The sequence below is a fragment of the Equus asinus genome, chromosome 2, assembly GCF_041296235.1.
Source record: "Equus asinus isolate D_3611 breed Donkey chromosome 2, EquAss-T2T_v2, whole genome shotgun sequence".
Lineage (NCBI taxonomy): Eukaryota > Metazoa > Chordata > Mammalia > Perissodactyla > Equidae > Equus > Equus asinus.
This window is the reverse complement of record NC_091791.1, coordinates 19243188-19264638: the sequence shown is the minus strand read 5'-3', so window position 1 is coordinate 19264638 and position 21451 is coordinate 19243188. Positions and strand designations below refer to the sequence as shown.

General features: G+C 37.4%; 1 protein-coding gene across 6 annotated transcripts in view; it reads left to right on the top strand.

The window, feature by feature from the left end:
- Window positions 1-21451, top strand: part of VTI1A (vesicle transport through interaction with t-SNAREs 1A) — a 354061-nt gene that overhangs the window by 7553 nt on the left and 325057 nt on the right. For all 6 annotated transcript variants that reach the window (XM_014851157.3, XM_014851159.3, XM_014851156.3 and 3 more), the window contains exons 2-3: window positions 2858-2916; window positions 7185-7295. In XM_014851157.3, the coding sequence (XP_014706643.1) occupies window positions 2858-2916; window positions 7185-7295 (170 nt within the window). The remainder of the gene's footprint in view (window positions 1-2857; window positions 2917-7184; window positions 7296-21451) is intronic.

Below are 21451 nucleotides of genomic sequence, written 5' to 3'. Positions count from 1 at the left end.
GAAATCGGGATGGTTGGTAGCATAGCTTCTTTTGTGAAAACTTGCATTAACCCACAGTCTTTATTCAGTTTGCCATCATTTTTCAAGAACTGATTATATTGCAGGCTCAGTACTAGATTTTAGGACTATAAAGATAATTAAGACACAGTTCCTGTCTTCCTGGAGCCTCCAAGCTAGACAGTAAATTAGACCTGTGAGTGTGAGAGATAAATCATTAGGATTATGTAAGAGTCTCTGTAGAAGAGAGGGGTTAACTCTTTTGTTGGATTAGGAAAGTCTTCCAAGAGGTAGTGATTGCTGAAGAGAGTTTTGCATAGCAGTTTACCAGGTGGTCACAGTAGAAATGGGCATAAGCATTGAGATTAAAGGTTTGAATTCCTGAAACTATATCAGGATTAGAGATAAAGATTTGGGATCAGAAATATATAATATAATAGTTAAAAAATGGGAGTGGGTGAAATTGCCCAGGGATGTAGACAATAGTCATAAGAGAGGAAAAGCAATGACTGAACTCCAAGGAACACCGACAGTTAAAGGATGGGCTGAAAAAGAGGATGTCCAGAAGATGACCCTGAGACAGAAATGAGTGTTTAGGAGAAACACAAAATCAGGGTGTCATGGAAACCAGAGAGGAGAAAGTGACAGGATGGGAGGAGCAGAGTATCAGATGCCGCAAGATGAAGTAAAAAATAGGACAGGGAAAGGTTATTAGTCTTTGAGTCATTTCCGTGGAATCTTGGGGGCGCAAGTGAGATTACAGGGAGGAAAGGGGGAGATGAAGAAGGGAAAGGTGACTGAGCAGAGAAGGAGAGGGAGGGCAGTAGCAAAGGCGAATGCGGCTTCTGTCTTTGTTTTCTTTTGTTAATGAGAAAAACGTGCATATCAATCCTAGAGGTCAAGGCATGGACATTCCTAACAACTGAGTACCTTAAAGAAAACAAGATGTTCCTTCTGACATGTAAATACGTAATCTTGCTCTTAGTCCAAGGTGGATTTCTCTTATTTCATACTCTGCTCTATCACAAAAACGTAGTGCAGTTCTATTATAATTTGTGGTAATATTAGACAGATTGACATGTGCCAGAGGCAAGTAAATTTGAGATCATATACTAAATTCTTAATCTGGCCATATGTAGGTATAACTTTTTCAAAGAGGGAAAATCAAGCTAAATTTTAATTCCAAATGTGCATTTTTCTTAGGAGAAATATTTAGAGTACACATAAAAGACTTTATGTGTCTCTAGTTTGGGGGGATCAAAGGGAAGAGGTTAGGGTTAGCAGAACCTAATTATTATTTTAGTAAAATAACTTCTAAAGATTCCCCACTTAGTGTTGACTAGCCTTCTGAAGAGCTAGTCAGCTAAGAGATGGTGTACCCATTTCAAGCTTCATGACTTTTCCAGTCTGTTATATGTCAGTTTGTGATCATTAGGTTCCATGTCACAGACACCCAACTTGAAACAAAGAAAAAGAAATTTGTTGGTTTAAGAAACCAAACCATGATAAAGTCGAGCAAAACCTGTTTCAAAGTTATCTGGAACTAAAAACTAAATCTGTCTAATCTAATCTATCTATTTCATCTGTCTATCTCTCTCTCTATTTCTCTCTCAGCTTTGTTTCTTTCTAAATGTAGGCTTCGTTCTTAACCATTACAAACTGGCTCGTTCGTTGCTAGAGCAGTGGTGAATGCCAACAGCTTCTGGACTCAGATGTACTTGTAACTCTACCAAAAGAGAGGAAAAGACTTTCCCGTTGTTCCAGGACTTTAATTGGTCTACTTGGGTCTTATGCCACCCCCCCCCCCCCAACCAATGTGGCAAGAGAGATTGAGCTATTAGGATTGGCCCAGCTAGGATGAGAAGCCCATCCTTTTCCAGGTCACTATGACAGTGGAGGCAGGATCATAGAAGGAGACAGCATCTCCCATTGACCTGCTTGGTGAAGAGGAGAGCCTCAAGAGTGGGAGTTACTGCCTGAGAAGAGTAGGGTGCTAAGCAGACAAAACTATAATTGTTTGATAAGTTTAGTTAGCTCAAAACTTAGATGCAGTCTCTGAATAAATGGGCTGATTGGTTTGGAATGTGAGTAGGGAAAAGTTTTCTGCAATTACCTGCTGGGATATATTTCTCCCAGAAAAGGGAATTACAGTTGGTTATAACTTGATTATGATAGAGTTTGAATAAACCACATAAGAGATTTGGCACTTCACAATTTAAGAGTAATTTCACTTACCTCAGCTTATTTGAGCTAAAACGGATCCTGTAGGTATGTTAAATTTCCATTTTAGAGCATACAGACTGAGTCTCAGAAAAAACTCTTTCTTACCTTGGATCTCATAACCAGCAAGTAGCAGGTGGCTTTGGGTTTAGAATTAGTAGTCCTGACTTCAAATATTTCTTCTATTACATCCAATTCTCAATGAAAGTACATTTTTTTAAAAGGATTTTAAGATCTTGCCCAATTTTAGGAATCATTTTTGTATATGACTTTTATATTCATATATCAGTTATTCCCGATTTATTAAAGTCATGACTTTGCAGATTCCTCATGCCATCACTAAATCTGCTGTTGTTGACAGTCTCTTCTAAAGAACAAAATAATTTTTTGTTTCTCTTAAAAATGTTATGGCATCTCTTAATAATTAGGTACTCCCTAGGATTACATATTTCCAGGTAGCCTAGAATCAGTGGCTTAAATTGTTTCCTACCCTACCAAGGAACAATATGGTCATTTGCCTGATATGGTAATTCTCTACTCTGATTGATCAGAAAGGAAAAAGTTATATAAAAATAGAAGTTTGTAAATATTAAAGGTATTTGTATCCATAGTGATTCCTTGATATTATTGTTTGTTCCAGATGAGAAGAAGCAGATGGTTGCAAATGTGGAGAAACAGCTCGAAGAAGCAAAAGAACTGGTACGTATCAACTTGGTAATACATTTAACACATGACCAGAGCCATTTAAGTTGATGCCTTCCTCTAGCCTGTTTTATACATTGTAGAAATGTGAAACATTACTGAATAGCATTTTATAATTTGGAATTCATCAATTTTTAAATTGAAGAGAATTTAACAGCTCCTGGGATTTTATTCTTAATAAAAGTGATTCATTAAGTTTCCACCTCTAATTTTTATTCCTTCATAATACTTTTCATAATAGTTATAAATAGCTAATGCTTGTTAAAGGCATACTGGGTACTAGACACTGGCTTAGATATATTACTTACTGTATAATATTTAATTTTCACTAAAACTCTGTGAGACAAGTACTATTTGTCAAAAACTGTTAAGGATCTGAGATTTCCCCCTACTTGCTCACTGACAAGTGAGCTTGCCACAGTTTCATGGATGCTGATAGAAGACATGAGATTCCTAGGTCAGAGACAATAGACTTGTATTACTCACAGCAAAAGCAGCTGCTAGAGTTTCAGCATGCTTGGGTCAGTTTCCTGAGCACCAGTTCTCACAGGGGTGATGCAGGTTTGCCTAGAAGAATGCCTACACATACAGTGGAATATCTTACAGGAGAGGAACATGGAGCCTGGGAAATGTACTGCTTTACAGCAGCCTGTAAGCAAGTCTGCTCCTTTTCCCAGGAGGATACGTTATTTCCTCCCCCAAGATTGCTCCCTGCAAATACAACCCTGAGAAATGGCCGAGGAAAAGAGTGGTTAAGGCCTTGCATTCTTGGCATGCCCAGCAAGACATGTAGGAGCATGAGAGACCCACAGAGGAGTGATTCTCAACACTGTTCCTATCCCATTTTGTAGATGGGGAAACTGAGGCTTAGAAAGATTAATTACCTTCCCTGAGGTACCACCCCCCGTAAGTGATGGAGTAAGGATTTGTATCTAGATATGCTAAACCCAGAGCTCCAGCTCATCCACTACTTTTTGATATAAATAAATTTGCAAATCATAGAGCAAAAAGTATTAAAAAGTATTGTATCCCAATTTTTTGTTTTAAAGCCAAGTAGTGCAAGTATGATTCAATCTGTTACAGCATTGTTGTCCTAAATGACTGTGCTGCTTTTCTAAATATTGAAGGGTCTGTTTGATGTTCCTTCAGTACTACTTGCTGATATACTGAGAACAGTTTCCTTAAGTGTGTTTCTATTAACTGGTGTTGCCTGTTCCAGTAAGTGTGGGAAACTGTAGCTTAAATAGAATTGGAGGTTGAGGTCTTTTTTGGTTGTTGTTTTTCTGCAGGACCTTCTTGGACCCTTAAGTATGCTAAGAAGCATTATGAATCTCTAAGAAGGGTCTATAGGGGGCAGCTAGAGGGTGGAGCATTTCCCAAGCTTATTTGACTGAGTAACATTTGTTAACAGGACCATACCTGGGGAACTGCTGCTTTGGGGAGTCTGAAGGAATACGTGGCTGTTGTTCCCCATTGCACAGCAGACTTTTCCTCTGTGTCTTTGAGTGCTAAGGCATCGCGTTGCAGAGCTGCTGCTGTGCCTTCTCTATTGCTGGTTCTTTTCTAGCTATCAGAACATCGGGCGCTCTCTATAGTCTGTAAGAAATGCCTCTGATCTCTGCTGGCAGCTGTCACCGTCTCTACAGTGGCAGCTTACCTTCTAATCTCCACATCTTCCAATGTTCATCTCTCTTTTGAAAGTTTCCTCTTTTTTTTCAAATGCTTTTCTCCTTACTTTCTTTTCTTTTTATATTCAACTACTTCTCTCATGCTTCCTGCTTTTCTGTAAAAAACCTGACCTTTTGTACACCATAGATGCCAATCAGACATTTCTTCTTTCTGATTGGCAGGCTTACCATAAATAGTTCAAATGGTTAATTCTTTGAATCTTGATTTGACTTCTTACATTATTGAGTTTTCATTAGCTGTTTTTTTTGCCATCAAAATCTGTGTTTTGGTTTATTTATTTGCCTTGTTTTGGAGACACAAATTTGCTTGATGGTGAAAGAAAGCTGGTCTCCTGATAACCAAGGTTTTACTGTAACAAGAAATAGAAAACATAGTCATGCCCTCATGGAGCTTTTTTTTTAAATTAAGATTGGCACCTGAGCTAACGTCTGTTGCCAATCTTCTTCTTCTTCTTCTTTTTTTTTTCCCTTCTTCTTCTTCTCCCCAAAGCCCCTCAGTACATGGTTGTATATTCAAGTTGTAGGTCCTCCTGGTTGTGCTGTGTGGGACGCTGCCTCAGCATGGCTAGATGAGCAGTGTCATGTCCGCGCCCATGATCCGAACTGGCGAAACCCTGGGCCACCAAAGCAGAGTGTGCGAACTTAATCACATGGCCGTGGGGCCAGCACCCCTCATGGAGCTTATAGTCTTCTTTACTTATTGCTAACGGAAGGAGTTTTGTCTGAGATATGTGTTTCTGTTTAAAATGATCAGAAAGCTGATTTACTTAATTCTGATAAGATCCTTGTTAAGGACACTGTTCATTATATTACTTCCTGTCTTTTTGAGAAGCTTTTGAGAAAAACTTCTTTTTGATTTGATTTATTAGTGTTAGTTGTGTTTCTGCTGAATGATTGCGTTATTCTCTCAGACACTGAATGTCTTGTAATTGTCATGTCTTCCACTTTACATTGGCCATGTGCATGTTGTGGCAACATGAGACAAGTGCATCTTAGCCTTATTCCTGGTTTCATTTTAAGTGCTTGTTGTATGTTTCCTTTTTCTTTTCTTACCTACTTTTAAGTTAGTTTTAAGTGTCCTTGTAAAATGCCTTAAACAAAAATGTACTTAACTCTCGGATTTTTACTTACATGTGCTTTTGCAATTATTTGTCTGGATGATCCTGTTCACCTTGTTAGAACTAAGTACTTGATGATGATTTCAGAGTAGTGCTTTAAATAATGGCTTTGCTGAGTAACTATTTAATTTATTGATGCTTCATATTTATGTTGAGACATGTTAATAATTTGAATGCCACTGCTTCAATCAAGGCTAATTAAAATGACCTTTGTTTTCTTTATAAAAATCGAGGCCTGTAAGTTGGAAACATGGTCTTCTGGTTTATCTGTGTTCTACTATAGTTATTCAGTCTCTTACACTGGACAAGTAAGAATTCTATTAGTGAGAAGCTTACAGTGTTCATGGAAATAACTTATTACAATGCTATAAAAGGCCAAATATATGGCAATGTTTTGGATGAGAGTTTATCAGACATGGCTTGAACCAATTTGTTGTTCTTGCTCGTTTTTATTTTTTTAATGCCAGGCATAAATAATCTACCTCTGATACCTGACTCATGCTTGCTGTATTTCTTCTTCACCATCAGTAATCCTTACTACTATGGTTAACATTAATGTACGATTACCAAGTAAGAGACACTGTTGTAAGTACATTATAGGAATTACCTCATTTAATCCTCACAGCTGCCCTACAAAAGGCATATTGTTTTTAGAAATGAAAAAAGGGCTGGAGAAGTTAAGAAACTTGTCCGGGCTTGAATGCCTAGTGAGTAGTGGAGGCTATGATGTGAATGCAGGCGTCCGATTTGAAAGCCTGTGTTCTTAACCATCATAATATTTCTGTATTGCCTCCTATAAACGCTCATGTGTTACAGACAAAGTGTTATGTAATGACAGGTTGTTAAAAAGTGCCCTGCCATGATTTCAGTGAGCTTTGTGTAATTTAGCATATTGCTGTATCCTTAACTCCATATCAATGAGGTTATAAAGTACACAGAGTTAGGCTGGAGGGCGAGATCACATGTTGGCTGGTATGTGATTTCCTAAGCAGAAAAGACCTTCCAGAAGAATTTTCACCAAATGGCTAAGGCTGGGCTGACATTTCATAGATTAGCGGTGGAAAGAACGGTTTGCTTATCTTCCCATAGTTCTCGTGGTTTGGCGTCAGAAGACCTGATCAGGTTGAAGTGAAGGATAGGATACTCCAAGGATATTAAAATCATCATTATTGAGGCTGTTTGGATTCCTGTATATGTTTTAAAAGAAATACTTGACCACGTAAGTGCTTTGGCACTCTGTGTGTCGCTTGGCAAGCATTCGGTAGCTATTTGTTGACCTAAACAAAAATTAAGCACAAAAGTAGTCCCAGTGTTGTTTGATCAGGGACTGTTAGCTCCCTGGGCCTGGTTCCTCAACTGTAAAATGAGGAATGGGAATTAAATCCTTTCAGCTCTAAACGTCTGGTCAAATACAGAATAAGCATATGGTTTAAATCACATTTTCCTCTCGCCCTTCCAGCTTGAACAGATGGATTTAGAAGTCCGAGAGATACCCCCCCAAAGTCGAGGGATGTACAGCAACAGGATGAGAAGCTACAAGCAAGAAATGGGAAAACTTGAAACAGATTTTGTGAGTCCAATTCCACCATTTGTCATATTTACTAATCCTTAAACTGAACGTTCACCTGTTTTTTATTGTTTCTTCCACATGCCTCAGCCAGCGTTATGTGCATCATCTTCAGGGGTTTGTGCAAAAGACAAGCAATAGCTTTCATTATTTATGACTTGGGGATCTAGAAGTGCTTATAGAGCTAGCTAATGATGGAATTGGAAGTATGTTGGATTCAGGACTGACAAATACATCCAAATCATGTGGTTCTTTGAGTTTGGATAGTATTTATCGGTATTTAACATTTATTAGAATTTTGAAACCCAATTTTGGGCCTTTCAGAGTTTACAGCCTTTAAGAGGCAGTGTTCTTAGATGGACTTCAGGGGCTCATGAATGTTCTGAAATTATACCCGTATTTTTGGATGTACATTGCTATGTGCATATTTTCCTGGGATAGGCTCCATAGACTTTAGAGTCTGAAAAGGATACATTACACTCCTCCCCCCAAAAAGACAGAAGGAAGTCAATGAATAATTTATACGTGATCCTTTATATCAATTGCCCCATGAGAATATTTAGCTTTCTCTTCCTATATATCTGACTTTCAACTCTACCTACTTTATAGCAAATTTAAGAACATAAAGATATAATGTTAAAATTGTTAGCAATTAGAAAGTAATAGGAGTAGAAAAGATACATCTGGGCAATTTCACTTCTGGGTATATATCCAAGAGAATTGAAAGCAAAGATTCAAAGAGATATTTGTACCCCCATGTTCATAGCAGCATTATTTGCACTACTGAAAGACGGAAGCATCCCAAGTGTCCATTGACAGATGAAGGGATAAACAAAATGTAGTGCATGCATACAATGGAATATTATTCAGCCTTAAAAATTAGGTAATTCTGCCATATGCTATGATATGGATGAACTTTGAGAACATTGTGTTAAGTGAAATAAAGCCAGTCACAAAAGACTAATACTATATGATTCCATTTATATGAGGTACATAGAGTTGTTAAATTTATAAAGACAGAAAGTAGTGGTTGCCAGGGGCTGGAGGGAGGGGGAAGTAGGCAGTTACTATTTAAAAGGTATAGAGTTTCAGTTTTGCAAAGTGTAAAGTTCTAGAGATTGGTTGCTCAGCAATGTGAATATATTTAACACTATTGAACTGTACACTTAAAATGATTAGGATCGTAAATTTTATGTTATATATATTTTATCACAATTACAATTTTAAAAAAATACAGACGAGGAACGATCTGAGCTTGACCTGTGAGTGACAGGAGTCATGTGTTGGCATATAAATCAACTGTGTCTCTGACCCTGGGGTCTAAATTCATAAAGAAAGTCAAGAATTTATAGGGATCTTCCTGTTCCTGCCTTAGCTGTTTTATTTTGGGGGGCTGCACTTCCTTGACTGCAACGTACCTTTCCGTTACAAGGCCAAAGGTTAGGGACCTAGTGGAAATTCCACCTAGAGTCTGGAAATAGGGGGATTGGCAGTCGTGTGAATTTATTTTATATTTTAATGGGTATTTTCCTGTGAAGTTGAAATGGGCTACATCAGTGACTCTGATGTAGTTGCCTTTTGAACTGTGTTCCTATTAATTAGAAAAAAAGTTGGAGGGGCCGGCCTGGTGGCACAGGGGTTAAGTGCGCACATTCCATTTCGGGGGCTCGGGGTTTGCCAGTTCGGATCCCGGGTGTGGACATGGCACCACTTGTCAAGCCATGCTGTGGTAGGCATCCCATATATAAAGTAGAGGAAGACGGGCACGGATGTTAGCTCAGGGCCAGTCTTCCTCAGCAAAAAGAGGAGGATTGGCAGCAGTTAGCTCAGGGCTAATCTTTCTCAAAAAAAAAAAAAATTGGAATCCACATTGGGCCTAAATTCAGGAAAGAAATGTAACTGCCTGGCTTCTGTGCTCTGTACTAGATAAAACCTTCTCTAACTGCTTTGTGAAAGGTAGATTCTCTCAGCGAGAATATGAGATATGGTGAGAAAATTGGATTGATTTAAGAATTTGACCACTCAAATTTACACTTAGACAATTCTAATTAAAGTTAATGTTTCCATACAAATGATGAAAGTAAAAGAAAATATTGATAAGGATTATTTTAGTTTGCTTACCTCCTCTTCATGAAACTCTTTTCCAGAGATTTTTCTCTTGATTTCTAAAACAACCAAATGGATTAGATGTAACAAAGTATCACAGACTGGGTGGGTTCAACAATGGAAATTTATTTCCTCCCAGTTTTGAAGACTGGAAGTCCGAGATCAAGGTGTCGTCATGGTTTGTTTCTTGTGACGCATTGGCTTGTGGATGGCCAACTTCTCCCTGTGTCTTCCCATGGTCTTCCCTCTGTATGTTTTGTGTTCTGATTTCTTCTTTTTAGAAGGAAACCAGTCCTAGCGGATTAAAGCCCACCCTAATGGCTTCATTTTAACTCACTTAAGTCTTTGAAGACCCTGTCTCCAAATGCAGTCCCTTTCTGAGGGACTAAGGGTTAGGACCTCAACACATGAATTGGAGAAGACACCATTTGGCCCGTAACATGGAATTTAGTTTTAATCTTTCCTTCTTAAATTTTTTTTCAGAAATTAAATTGCTGCTGTGGCTTTTAAGTCAACTAACCCAATCGTAATCTTTTTTGTTTCCTGAAGAGTATAATCCTGGGTAGAGTCCTCTAGGTATTGGATATTGTATACTTGGATAAGTATTTTTCAAGTGTATTTTCTATTATAAAGAAAAATGGAGCCAGTAACTATGAACTAAACATTTATTCTCCAGGCTATCATTAAAAATTCATGTGTTTATGTGTGTATTTGCTGCCATAGCTTGCTTCTACCGTGTCGGGAGACGTCCTTTACCACTACCACCATCACCGTCTATTGTACAGTGACTTAAAGCTTATAAAGTGCTGTAGCATACGTTACTTCGTTTCATTGTCTAACGAGTAGACAGAGCAGATGTGGATCACTATTTTACCATCTTACACATGATAGGACCAAGAGGCTTGGATTGATTACAGATTTCGTTCAACAAGTCTTTCTTGAGCCCTACAGTGTATCTGTCACTGTCCTAGGTCCTGGAGAAAAGCTGTGAGTAAGACAGAAAAAGTTCTTGCTCTCATGTAATTTAAATTATAGTGGGGAAGACAAGAAACAAACAAATACGTATATTTCATAATTTCGGGTAGTGAAAATGCTGTAAGTGAAAATAAAGTGAGTAAATGGGTAGGAGTGAATAGCAAGGTGGTTGTAGCAATTTTTGCTGGGGTGTTTTCTGCGGCTTGAGTGAGCGAGGAAGAGAGGTGCATGTGGTTACAGAGGGATGCAGAAGAAAGATCTATAAGGGCACTGTAGGCCCGGTAAAGACCTTGACTTTTGCTCTGAGTTGGTGAGAAGCCACTGAAGGGCTTTGCAAAGTGAGTGGTTCCTTGACTCCTGTTTTGTAGCTTTTTCTGCTTGACCATACCATATCACGCGAGTATTTGAGTAGAATGTAGAAAATATTGACTTAATTCCCTTTTGATTCTAACTTCCTCTTATATTCAATTCTTTTATTTTTTAAAGGAATGAGGAATGTGTTCTTAAAGATATTTGATAGCTTCCTTATAGTGTTATACCATACCCAAAAATATTGAATCCCAAGAAAAGAATAGCAGAGATGGTCCTTCGTCTCTCTATGTTTATTGCAAATGAAGCAGCTCTCTATTCCCTTTGTAGTATCAAGACTTTAAGGGAATATTTATGCCAATGGGGAAAGACAGAGGACAACTTAATCCTTTTTTCTTCGACCCCGTTGTCCACTTGCTTTCTTTTCTTGGCCCCTCCTCCTCCTCTGCCTGTCCCTTAGATACCTGGATTCTTCAGTCTTCTTTTCCACCTACTCCACTGTCTTACTCTGCATGTTGTCATCCACTCCTGTGACCTCAATGACAGCATCTGTACTAACCTGCGTTTCTAACCCAGACCTCTCTATAGCTCTAGATTCATATTTCTTACTACTTACTGGACACTTCTACCCCGGAGTCCCTTAAACACAAATACTTAAATTTGACAAGTGCTAGTCACTTCAGAGTTATCTTTAATTTTTCCCCCTGCACATCCAGTTGATCACTGAGAATTAATAATCCTGCCACTTAAATCTGGATGTTTGTAGTAACCTTTCCTCCTTCTATTCTTCTCCCACTCTAAACCACCCTCCGCACCACTCTGGAATTATCTTTCCAACACGCCAATCTGAATATGCTTCACTGTTCCACAAAATCCTACAAAGCCCTCATTGCCTGCTGAATAAAATCCAGGTCGACTTCTAAGATTTCTATTCTGTTCCGTTGCTTCTTCACACGTCTAGTAATTTTATTATCGTATGCTTGATATTGTGGATCATGCACTATTGAAAGTCTAGATTTTGTCAATTTCCTTTAGAGCAGTGCATCTCAACCTTTTTTCGCTATCATCCCTCTAAGGAACCTTTGTAGACATTTGTTTTCCTCATTGTCCCCCTCCCCATTAAGTTTTAATTACTGTATATCTGTACATATGTTCATGTACTCTGGCCCTTTGGACGGCCACACATCTGTGTAATATCTAGGCTTCTTAACTTTCCTCAGAATCAATTTTTGCCTCATGGGCATGATATCACCTCTGTTGATGATGCATGTTTTAGAGAATGTTGAGTTTTATTTGGGCAAGCAGATAAGTTACTAACAGATCAGACCGATCCATTCAAAGCTTATTCTTAAGCCTGTTAGGACATGTCTGGAGTAGTCCTACTTTTGAGGTGTGGCCTTTCTTGGGTTCCACTTGAATAACTGGAGCATTCAATGAATGCTCTATCTGTTTGGTCAGAATTCTGTCTCCCTGATTTGGGTGACCTCCAGAATCTCCATTCCATCCATAGCTCCCCAATACCTGTTCTCTGCAAGACCTCGTGGGATCTTGCCCTCTGAATATGCAAGTTCATTTTTAACCAAAACCTTCAAGAGACCCCCTTATAGATTTCTGGAGCTCTTCTGTGTGGCTCCCTTTTCTCCATTACCCTGCTAAACGTCATCCATCCCAGCAGTCCCCAACTCCACTGCCCACCTCCTAAGCTCAGTGACATGCTGTGCTCCATTTGGGCTCCACCCCCACGTGCTGTAATCTGGAAAGTACCTACAGGCTGAGAGCCTTGGCCATTGTAGGGCTCATTTCAGGTGTTTCTTTTCTCCAAGGGATTGCAATCCTATGCTGCCTGTTGTCCAGCTTTGGAAAGCAATTGCTTCATGCATTTTGTCCATTTTTATAGTGTTTAGAGTGGGATGGTTAGTCTTGTACCAGTTACTCTGTCATGACTGGCATGAAAGTTCAGTGTACTTTTAATGTTTGTTAATCCTTAACAGATAGTTGTATACATCTGAGAATGAAAAATAATAGTCTACTGTTTACAACAATATATCATAGAATTTAATTTGCAACTGGATAAATACTTACGTAAAAGATTTTAAAATTCTGGTTATAATTTGTATTCATAATTGTGGGCACTTATGGCATAGGAGGCAGAGATCATCTTTATGTTCCCTTCTCTACTGTTGCTATTCCTTATGATTCTGCTCACTTGCCTAATTCCCTTCTTCTTGACTTTTGGCCTCTTATAGCTTCATATTGTTCATTTTTGACTTCTTTTAGTTTTAGAGTAACTTAAGAATATTAGGTCCACAAGTTAAAATCCAGTCACCTTATTTTTTAGAGGAGGAAATGGGAGAGCCAGGAGACCAAATGATTTACCTTAAAGCCACGCCGTTGTTTAGAGCCAGGACCAGAATCAGATAACCTAGACACATGTTCCAATGTTCTCTCCATGATCCTTTGCAATCCCTCACCCCCAACGTCACGTTTCCATAAAAATCGATTTAATAGCCTCTTTTTGTATTTGAAAGCAACTTTTTAAAAAAATTAGAATTCATGTATTTAAGCTGTTCTTGTAATCTCTTCCTTCACTATCCAGTGAGATTAGCTAGGGCATGGTCATGTTAGGATATTCCAGGAAAATGAACCAGCTAAAAGGGGCGGAGTGGGGAATGTAGTTGAGGATTTTTCAAGATTATTGTTTGCTTCTTAAGAAAATAAGTAAATCCAACAAAAAAAACCTAATGTTGTATAAAATGTTTGACTAAATCTCAGTAAGTAGAGAAAGAAAAGAGCAAGTAAGTGATGTACCAGGGTAAGGTTGCAAAAGTTAGGAGGACGTGGTATGCTGAATGCCTTGTACATCTCTGATATTGTACTGTGGTGCTAGCGCCATCTTGTGGTTAATTTGTGTCGTTGCATATTTCTTTTTTCTTGTAACAAAGCTGAACTTCCTTTAAGACATACGCACACATACAGGATTTGGGGTGGAGAATTAGATTGTAATGAATGTTAGAAGTAGAGCTTTTTAGCCCTTCTCAAGTTCACTTCTATCCTAGGTCAGTGGTGCCCGAATGCTGTCCTTTTCCCGTTTGGCAGGCTATGTGATGTGGTTGTTAGACCTGCTCCTAGTGCAGAGCTGTCTACATCAGAGAATAGCACTTCTATTGACAGTCTCAGCAGTGAGGCTGAATGGTCCTAGAAACCCAACTACCTGCAGACTATCGGAGCTGGTCCCTTAGGTCAGGGTTCAAAGGATGTTGTGGAACAGCTTGAAGCTTTTACTGCTACTACCTGCGCTCTCTCTTTTCACAGGTGAATGGACAACTTGAGAATCCAGGTTTATGAGTGAAGCCAGTAGCCGTATTCCGGTTTGTCTGGGGGTTTTTTTGTTTTTTTAAGTCTAAGATAGATTAAAGAAGTGCAAATGAGAAAGACGATCCCTTTTAAATTTTGATTTTTGTTGAAAGGTCAAGAAATTGATGCTTCTGTTTACGTTTTATCTTTTCTCTTCTTATAACTTCCTGGGATATTTTACTTCTATTCTGTGGAAGCTGTAGAAAACCGTGAGAGCATGTTTTAGAGATTTGGATATCAGTGGTAATATGTTGTAATTATAGCATCAGCTTATCCTTCTTGCAGGAACATAAGTACATTCTAGAAAGAAATAAGAAAGCCAGACTGGGACAGAACCATCCCAGAAAAGACGTTTTCCTCTACTATCTGCACTTAATAAATATGTTTGCCATTTAAAAAAATTGTTTGTTGTTTGATTTTCTGTAAAAATAATACCTGCTCATTATAGAATATTCTGAAAATAGGGAAGAGTGGAAAGAAGGAAAAATCACCTTATTACCCAAAAGATCTACATTTTACATTTTGATGTTTCCTTCCAATCTTCCCTTCCCCTCTCCCTTGCATAATTTATTGTTTTATTTTACATAATAATGATGTTACTCAATCCACATTTTTCCACCTTTTTTTAAACTCGAGATTCTAACTGGTTTTTTTCCCATTTCTATCAATTCTTAATCATTTTAGTGGGTGCATAATATTTCAATCAATGATGTTAGTTCGTGTTTTGTTGAGTCCTAATATATTCCCATTTATTCCCTCCATCATTTATTGTCCTTCAATGGACATATTAGGACAGGATGATTTCATCGGGATCATTTCTCAGAAGGCAGATTACCAAGTCAAAGGGCATCAACAATATTATAGCTCTTATTAAAATATTCCTTGGAATTGCATTTTTATTGTGACTCATCAGATCGTTTTTATTGTTCTTTCTCCGTATCTCATTTGTGTTAGAATGTGATTTAAGAAATAAAAATTATAGGTAGGCCATGGCTAAGTACTTTATATGCATTATATGAGAAAGATACTGTTATTATCTGTCATTATGGGGTTTTTACAACTCTAGAATTAAATACAACTGAGATTTCTTTTTCCAGGATACTCTTCTATGGAAGATATATTGATATTGGTAAAGCTAGCAGATATGCATGGCTCTCAATATCTGGTCTAAAACTGAACTCATTTTACATTTTCAATATTTCTTAATCAGAGACTACAGAATATTTTAGTTATCTGGATATGACTATGACCTTCAAGGAAGAAGGTAATACTGTGTTTACATGCACGTACATATGATCTTCCTTGTTTGCAGTTATTTTCTGAAGATGGTGGTTCCTACCGCTCCGCTAGGTGAAATTATTAAAAAATTATCATGTAGTTGGCCTTCTTTGTTTGTAGGATTCTCATTCCAGGCTTTGACTTTGGTAAATCTTTTACTCACAGAACCTCTAATCATTTCAGAGGCTGACACAGGAAATGGACCCTCTGGATAGGAAAGAGACTAGAAGTCTATTTTCAGCTGTGGTGCTGCCTTCTGGGGCCTGATCTGTGCTTGTGTGTCACTCTGGTCTCAAGGTCCAAGATGCTGTAAAAGGTTCATGTTCTTGACCCTTCTCACCACCATGTATACTTGAATGGCACAGTAGTATGTATTAAATATTCTGTCATTGGTCTGTGTACTGATTTGAGGTTGGCCTTAATAGATTTTCTTCACTTTGGACACTTTGGAAGCTCTGACACTTTCTTCCAAGGTAACTGTTTTTATAATGACTGCTTTGGGCTTTAGACCATTGCCTTTAGCTCCTATAGAGCTTTATGACCTGCAGAAATAACTTCCATATCCTGTAGTCATTGGCAGAGTTGAAGTGTGTACTGATACAGACATACTGTGTTTGTGCACCCACACATTCCTGTGTGTCTAAATTTTTTTTAAAACTTGGTGTCAGATCTCCGGTTGGATTTTGCAATTTTATTGGAATATTTTTCCCTAGCTACTTACAAATTTTTTTTTAGCGTTGGAATTAAAGTTATAATGCCATTTTATGGCAGAAGAAGCAAATTTTTGCTACAACTTTATGGTATTTCTAGTGGTTTCAGTTTTCTAAGCAGATGAAGTGTACATTTTCCAGAGACAGTGCTAAATTGCTTTAAAACAAAAAAAGAATATAAAGCTTATTGATCTTAATGTAGTTGTCTTTGCTCATAATCCATCTTAAATGACTTAACAAATTATTATTGACTTTTCTGTTGTTTATTTGTTTTGCCTTGCCACCTTGATCTTACCTAAGAAATAAAGAGGAAAGATAAAAACAGGTAAGATTTTGAAAGATTAATTTTAAACCTGTGACAAATTTGGCTTCATCGTTAGTCACTAGATGGCACTGTTTATTTGCAGAGTGCCATTTTTTAAAAAAAGGAACTGGTAGTAACTGAAATTACTGCCTCATGAATAAAATATTTCTGATGGGATTTGCATTTCTATATTGGCTGAAGACACTGTTGAATGTTTTATTAACCAGCCCAGTGCAACTGTCAGCCTATTAAAGAGATCCAATGGTCCCTGTTTAGATAAATAAACTAAATAAATCCAATTCATCAAATTGTGTTCCTGGCTGTTTATTTTCCATTCTTTTGATGTACAGTTTATTTTAAGTTAAAGCCACATTGGTTTAAAAATTAATGGGAAAATGTTATTTGGTGTTTGCAACATGAAGAAGCTAATTGCCATCGTCAAAAAGCCAGCTCTGTTTTAATGTTAAAGTGTTTGCTCATAAATAGTAAACTTTTTACGGGTTGCTTATAAACTGTCCCATGGCCAAAAATAGTCTCCTGGTCTGTAAATATATGGTCAGAGACTGTATTATCAAGATCTGTGGAACCCCTGTTGAATTTCCCTGGGAAAAGTACTATGTAGTTTAAAAGATAAGCCTTTTCCTTGATTCTGCCTGTGAGTCATGCTCATTTTTCATGTATGGTATACTATTCCTTAGAAAGAAAAGTAGCTAATTGATTTTTAAATGAAATGCCTTTTATCAAACTACTTGCCAGTCACTCTCCTGGTAAGTGCCAAACATTAAAGCGGGGACAGCGATGCTGTGGTAGTGATGTTGCTAGAGCAGGCAAAGGCCTCAAGGCTCAGGCTCCATACAGAATGGATGCTCACGTGTTCATTGCCCTCTTAAAACTTACATTCTAGGGATCTTGAAACTCGCAATTGCCTTATTTAATACCACTTACTGAACTATAGATTTCATACTTAGGCCCTAGGGTTACAAAACTGTTCGAATAAAGCATGTCAATTTTGCGCTTTGCTACACCGAAGTCAGTTAGCAACTGGAAATGACACATCATGGTTCTGACTTTTACTTCTCATTTCCTTTTTCATGAATCCTCAGTTGCATTTTATGCCATTCTTATTGTCTTTTATCTAGTTCCACATTTGTGAGGTTCAGAACAAAACTTAAAACAGATTAGGCACTTTTGACTTAGCGTATAGCTTTTAGGAGCCTTTAGCTGCTTGCAATGAAGACTGAGCCAGATCTGATCTCTAGGGTGAAGGTTTTTAAACTGTGTAATAGTGGTTGAAGAGTTTTGCTATGTCGACTATTTTAAGCTTTCCTGTACGAGAAGTTAAAATGGGGCTAGAAAAGATTTCTCCAGAGACGTTTCTCTTGACTTCAAGTCCTTGGAAGCCTACCAGGAAATGGACCATGTGAACAGATAGTCTCATTTTTTACTTAGGTTGTTTTGTTTGACTTTGTGTCCTTTCATTCCTCAAAATGGAAAAATCTTATTTAAAGTAAAAACAAATAACAAATGTGGAATCAAATTGCTCTTTTGTCCCTTCTTTTAAAAAGTTCATTGGATCATGGATTAAACGCCTTTGCTAGAAGTGCCTCTGAAATGCTTGAGTGTGGGCACATTGGGAAACATCAAGAAACAGGATTCCATCCATCGTAGGGCGTTTTGTTAGTTCTTGAGGCTCCTTATGTGTTTGCAAATTCACAAAAACTACTATAAGTCAAGCTCCATCACAGAAGGTTCTAAGGAAATGTCCAAATTTTCTCATTCTTCATTTGGTTTTGTTAAATATTATTTAAAACAAGTTATCACTGTCTTGGACTTGGAAATATACTGTGAAAATGGAGATTTCTGTTATTGGTTATGAAGAATTTGACCTGTAATTGCAGTCTTAAAATGGAGAGAGTGTGTCACATTTTATGGTTTGGAAAGTCACATTGCATGGCGTTGGCCTTGGTGTGAAATGTCCAATTATAGAAGTGAAATGAGTTTCTTAAAAATTTATTCTGCACTTTAAAACAAGGGTGCCCTTTGTTAATCTTTTCTGTATTTTTTACCACACACCCTTTGACTTTCGTAATGGAACGCTGCATCTTTGCATATTGAATGACTGACATTTTTTCTTTCATTGTTTTCTTATTTTGGTCTTTTTATATAAACCTAGCCTACAAATAAATTTCAACTGAATTAAGATTAGTCTTGTTTTATTTATGGACATATGTGATTTTTAGAGTAAAGCTTAGAAAGAAGAAAACTATCTCTATGGTTAGAATCTTGCAGATTTATATTCTTTTTAGTTTCAATGAACTTAAAAGTTTTATTTTTCTACCTTTTTAAAAGAACATGGTTCAGTGCTATCCATTTCAGATGCTGTCTGGTCCAGGGCCCCTATTTGGAGACTTTATTGACACTTCAAAATTATTATGTATATATTGTTAGACATTTGTTAGAAATGGTCAATCCCGTATTTTTCTAATATTGTGTGCAAGCTAAATTTGGTCATGGATCACACACGTTGCCAAGAGAGGAAGTGTGAAATAGTGAGAAAAGCCCAGGACTATAGACCTGAGACCTCAGACGTGGCATATTCATTCTGCACTTCAGTCTCTGTATCTGCAAACTTGGATCATCATATCAATTCTCCCTATCTAATGGGGAAATATGTGGGTCAAATAAGATAATAAATGTGGAAATACTTGGAGAACTGCACTGACTTTTAGTCAGTGATTTTGCTGTGCACAAGTAGTATCCTATAATGTAAGAGTTTAGGGGTTAAAGTGTCTCAGAGTCAGAAGATTCGTTCAAGATCCTAAAACTGTAAACCTTTCTCAGTGCTTCAGGAGACTAACTCAGGATCTTACACAAAAGATTGAAACGTGAACTCTTCCATCTTATTCTCGGATACGACCTTCTAAGTTGGATTGCTTGTATATTCTAGCACATTTCATTTTGTAAAAGCATCTTAGAGATTAATCTATGCCAGCAAGGTTTCTCCTTGACCTTGTATAGTAGAGTCAGAATTAACGATAGAAGAATTATACTAGTATATATTATTTTATTTCATTTTACTATGCATATCATTTCACTAATTGGAGTTGTATTTGTACTGAGTTTTTCATCTAGGCTTCAAAATACACATTGAATCATTTACTTTGTATTTTCTTTCCATTTCTTCCCTAATTTCTAATAACTGACATTTCCCAGAAACTATTTGAAGTCACCGTCTTTGCATTGTTATGTCACGGGCCTGACATACCGGTACTGAGAAGGAGAGGGGAGAAGATTCTATAGTATCTGTTAAATATTGTCATTAACTTCAGCAAAGAATTGACTGTAGCATAACTAAAGACAAGAACCAAATAGCTTTATGATTAAAAAGTTCCAAATATTATTGCGTACTGAGAATTTGGTTTAGAATATTCCCACATGTAATGTAATGGCAATGTAATATGCAGCTAGAAATAATATGATAGAAGCTAAAATGATTTAAATCAAGTTCTCACTAGTAAAACAAATAATATTAAAATAATTTCAAACTAAAATATGAGGAAACTGAGGAAGAGAACTATCAAGCTGGCTTTCTTTGTATTCACTTCATTAAAGTTTTAGTTTTGGTGGTTTTCAACAATTGTTGTTTTGGTGTAGATTATTATAAACAACTTATGTATATTTAGTACCTGTTATGCATGAAGCATTGTGCAAGGGATCAAAAGATGAATAAGACATATTTTCAAGGAGCTCACAGTCCTAGTAATTTTAATATTGTGGTAAGTGAAATTATGGAGGCTCTGATGGGATGGTATATGAAAGGACATACTTTCAGGGAGGGGCGTCCAAACCAGGAGTCTGTGTGTAAATGAAGTGGGGGTTGTGAGGGAAGGCACCCTCTAGGAGGTAACACCCAAACTGAGACCAGAAGGATGAGGAGGTATTGGACAGAAGCAGGGTCTATGCAGGTTGAAAGAACAACATAAACAGAGTGGGGTTGGTAATATCACAGAAGCGGGGAACAGGGGGCCTAGAGTGTTTGATACAGTTTCAGGTGAACAGTATGGGGCTAGAGCCTTTGTTCCCAGACTTTGCTACACATTAGAATCACCTGGGAGTGTTTAAAAAATCCTGATGCCCAGCGCCCGCTTCCAGACAATGTGATTTAATTGATGTGGGGTACAACCTGGGCATCAGAGCTTGATAAGCTTGAGAGCTCGCCAAGCCTCCCTGGTTCAGTTGAGGAGCTAGGCCTTTATCTCATTTGTGATTAGAAGCAATTGAAAGATTACACGTGCTGGATAATGTGGTTGCTTTATATTTAATGAAGCATTTAAAACAATGAAGCTCTTTCTTTCATATGAGTTGTAGTCCCATTTAACTTATTTTCATTTTTTTCTCTCAAATCTTCAATGCTATTATTTTAAATACATTTTAATTAAAGTTGGCAAAATATAGCATCTTACTTTGGCAGTTACCTACATTTCTTTTATGTCAAATATACTTTAAAAATTAATTTCATTTTGATTTAAAGTTAGGTACTATGATAACCTTTATTTGGGGACAATAGGGAAGCCATAGCATGCGTAATTTTTCTCCCTAGGTGGCAAAACAGATATTATAAGTTTCACTTGAGCTTAGAACAAAACAAAACTCTCAGCCTTTAATTTATTACTGCTAAATAGACTGTGCCTTTGACCCCTTACCCTAAGCCAATGCCAATAGAACATCTTTACGTGAATTTTTTGTTCATAAATAGCACTTTTAACTGCTTTGAAAACAAGTATATTAAGTCCCTTGTAAGAACAGAAATATAAAGGTTATATATATGTTGTTTCTGGATTTACATGGTAGGAAAAACTATATATATATATTTTTTTCTTCCCCCTATGAAGTCTTGCAAGACTGATTGTAACTTAATTTTGTACAAGAATTGTCAAGAAATTGCTAGTAATCTCTAATCAGAGAAAAAGAAGTACGGATGTGATGGATAAATAGGATTCTGTTATGGCCAACATCTTCATTGATCTTAACGGAATTGCTCTTTGCCTCCCCTGTGTCTGTGTTTTCTCTTGGCAGTAAGCCGAGTGAATTTGGAACAGAAAGAAAGAGAGAAAATCTACTTG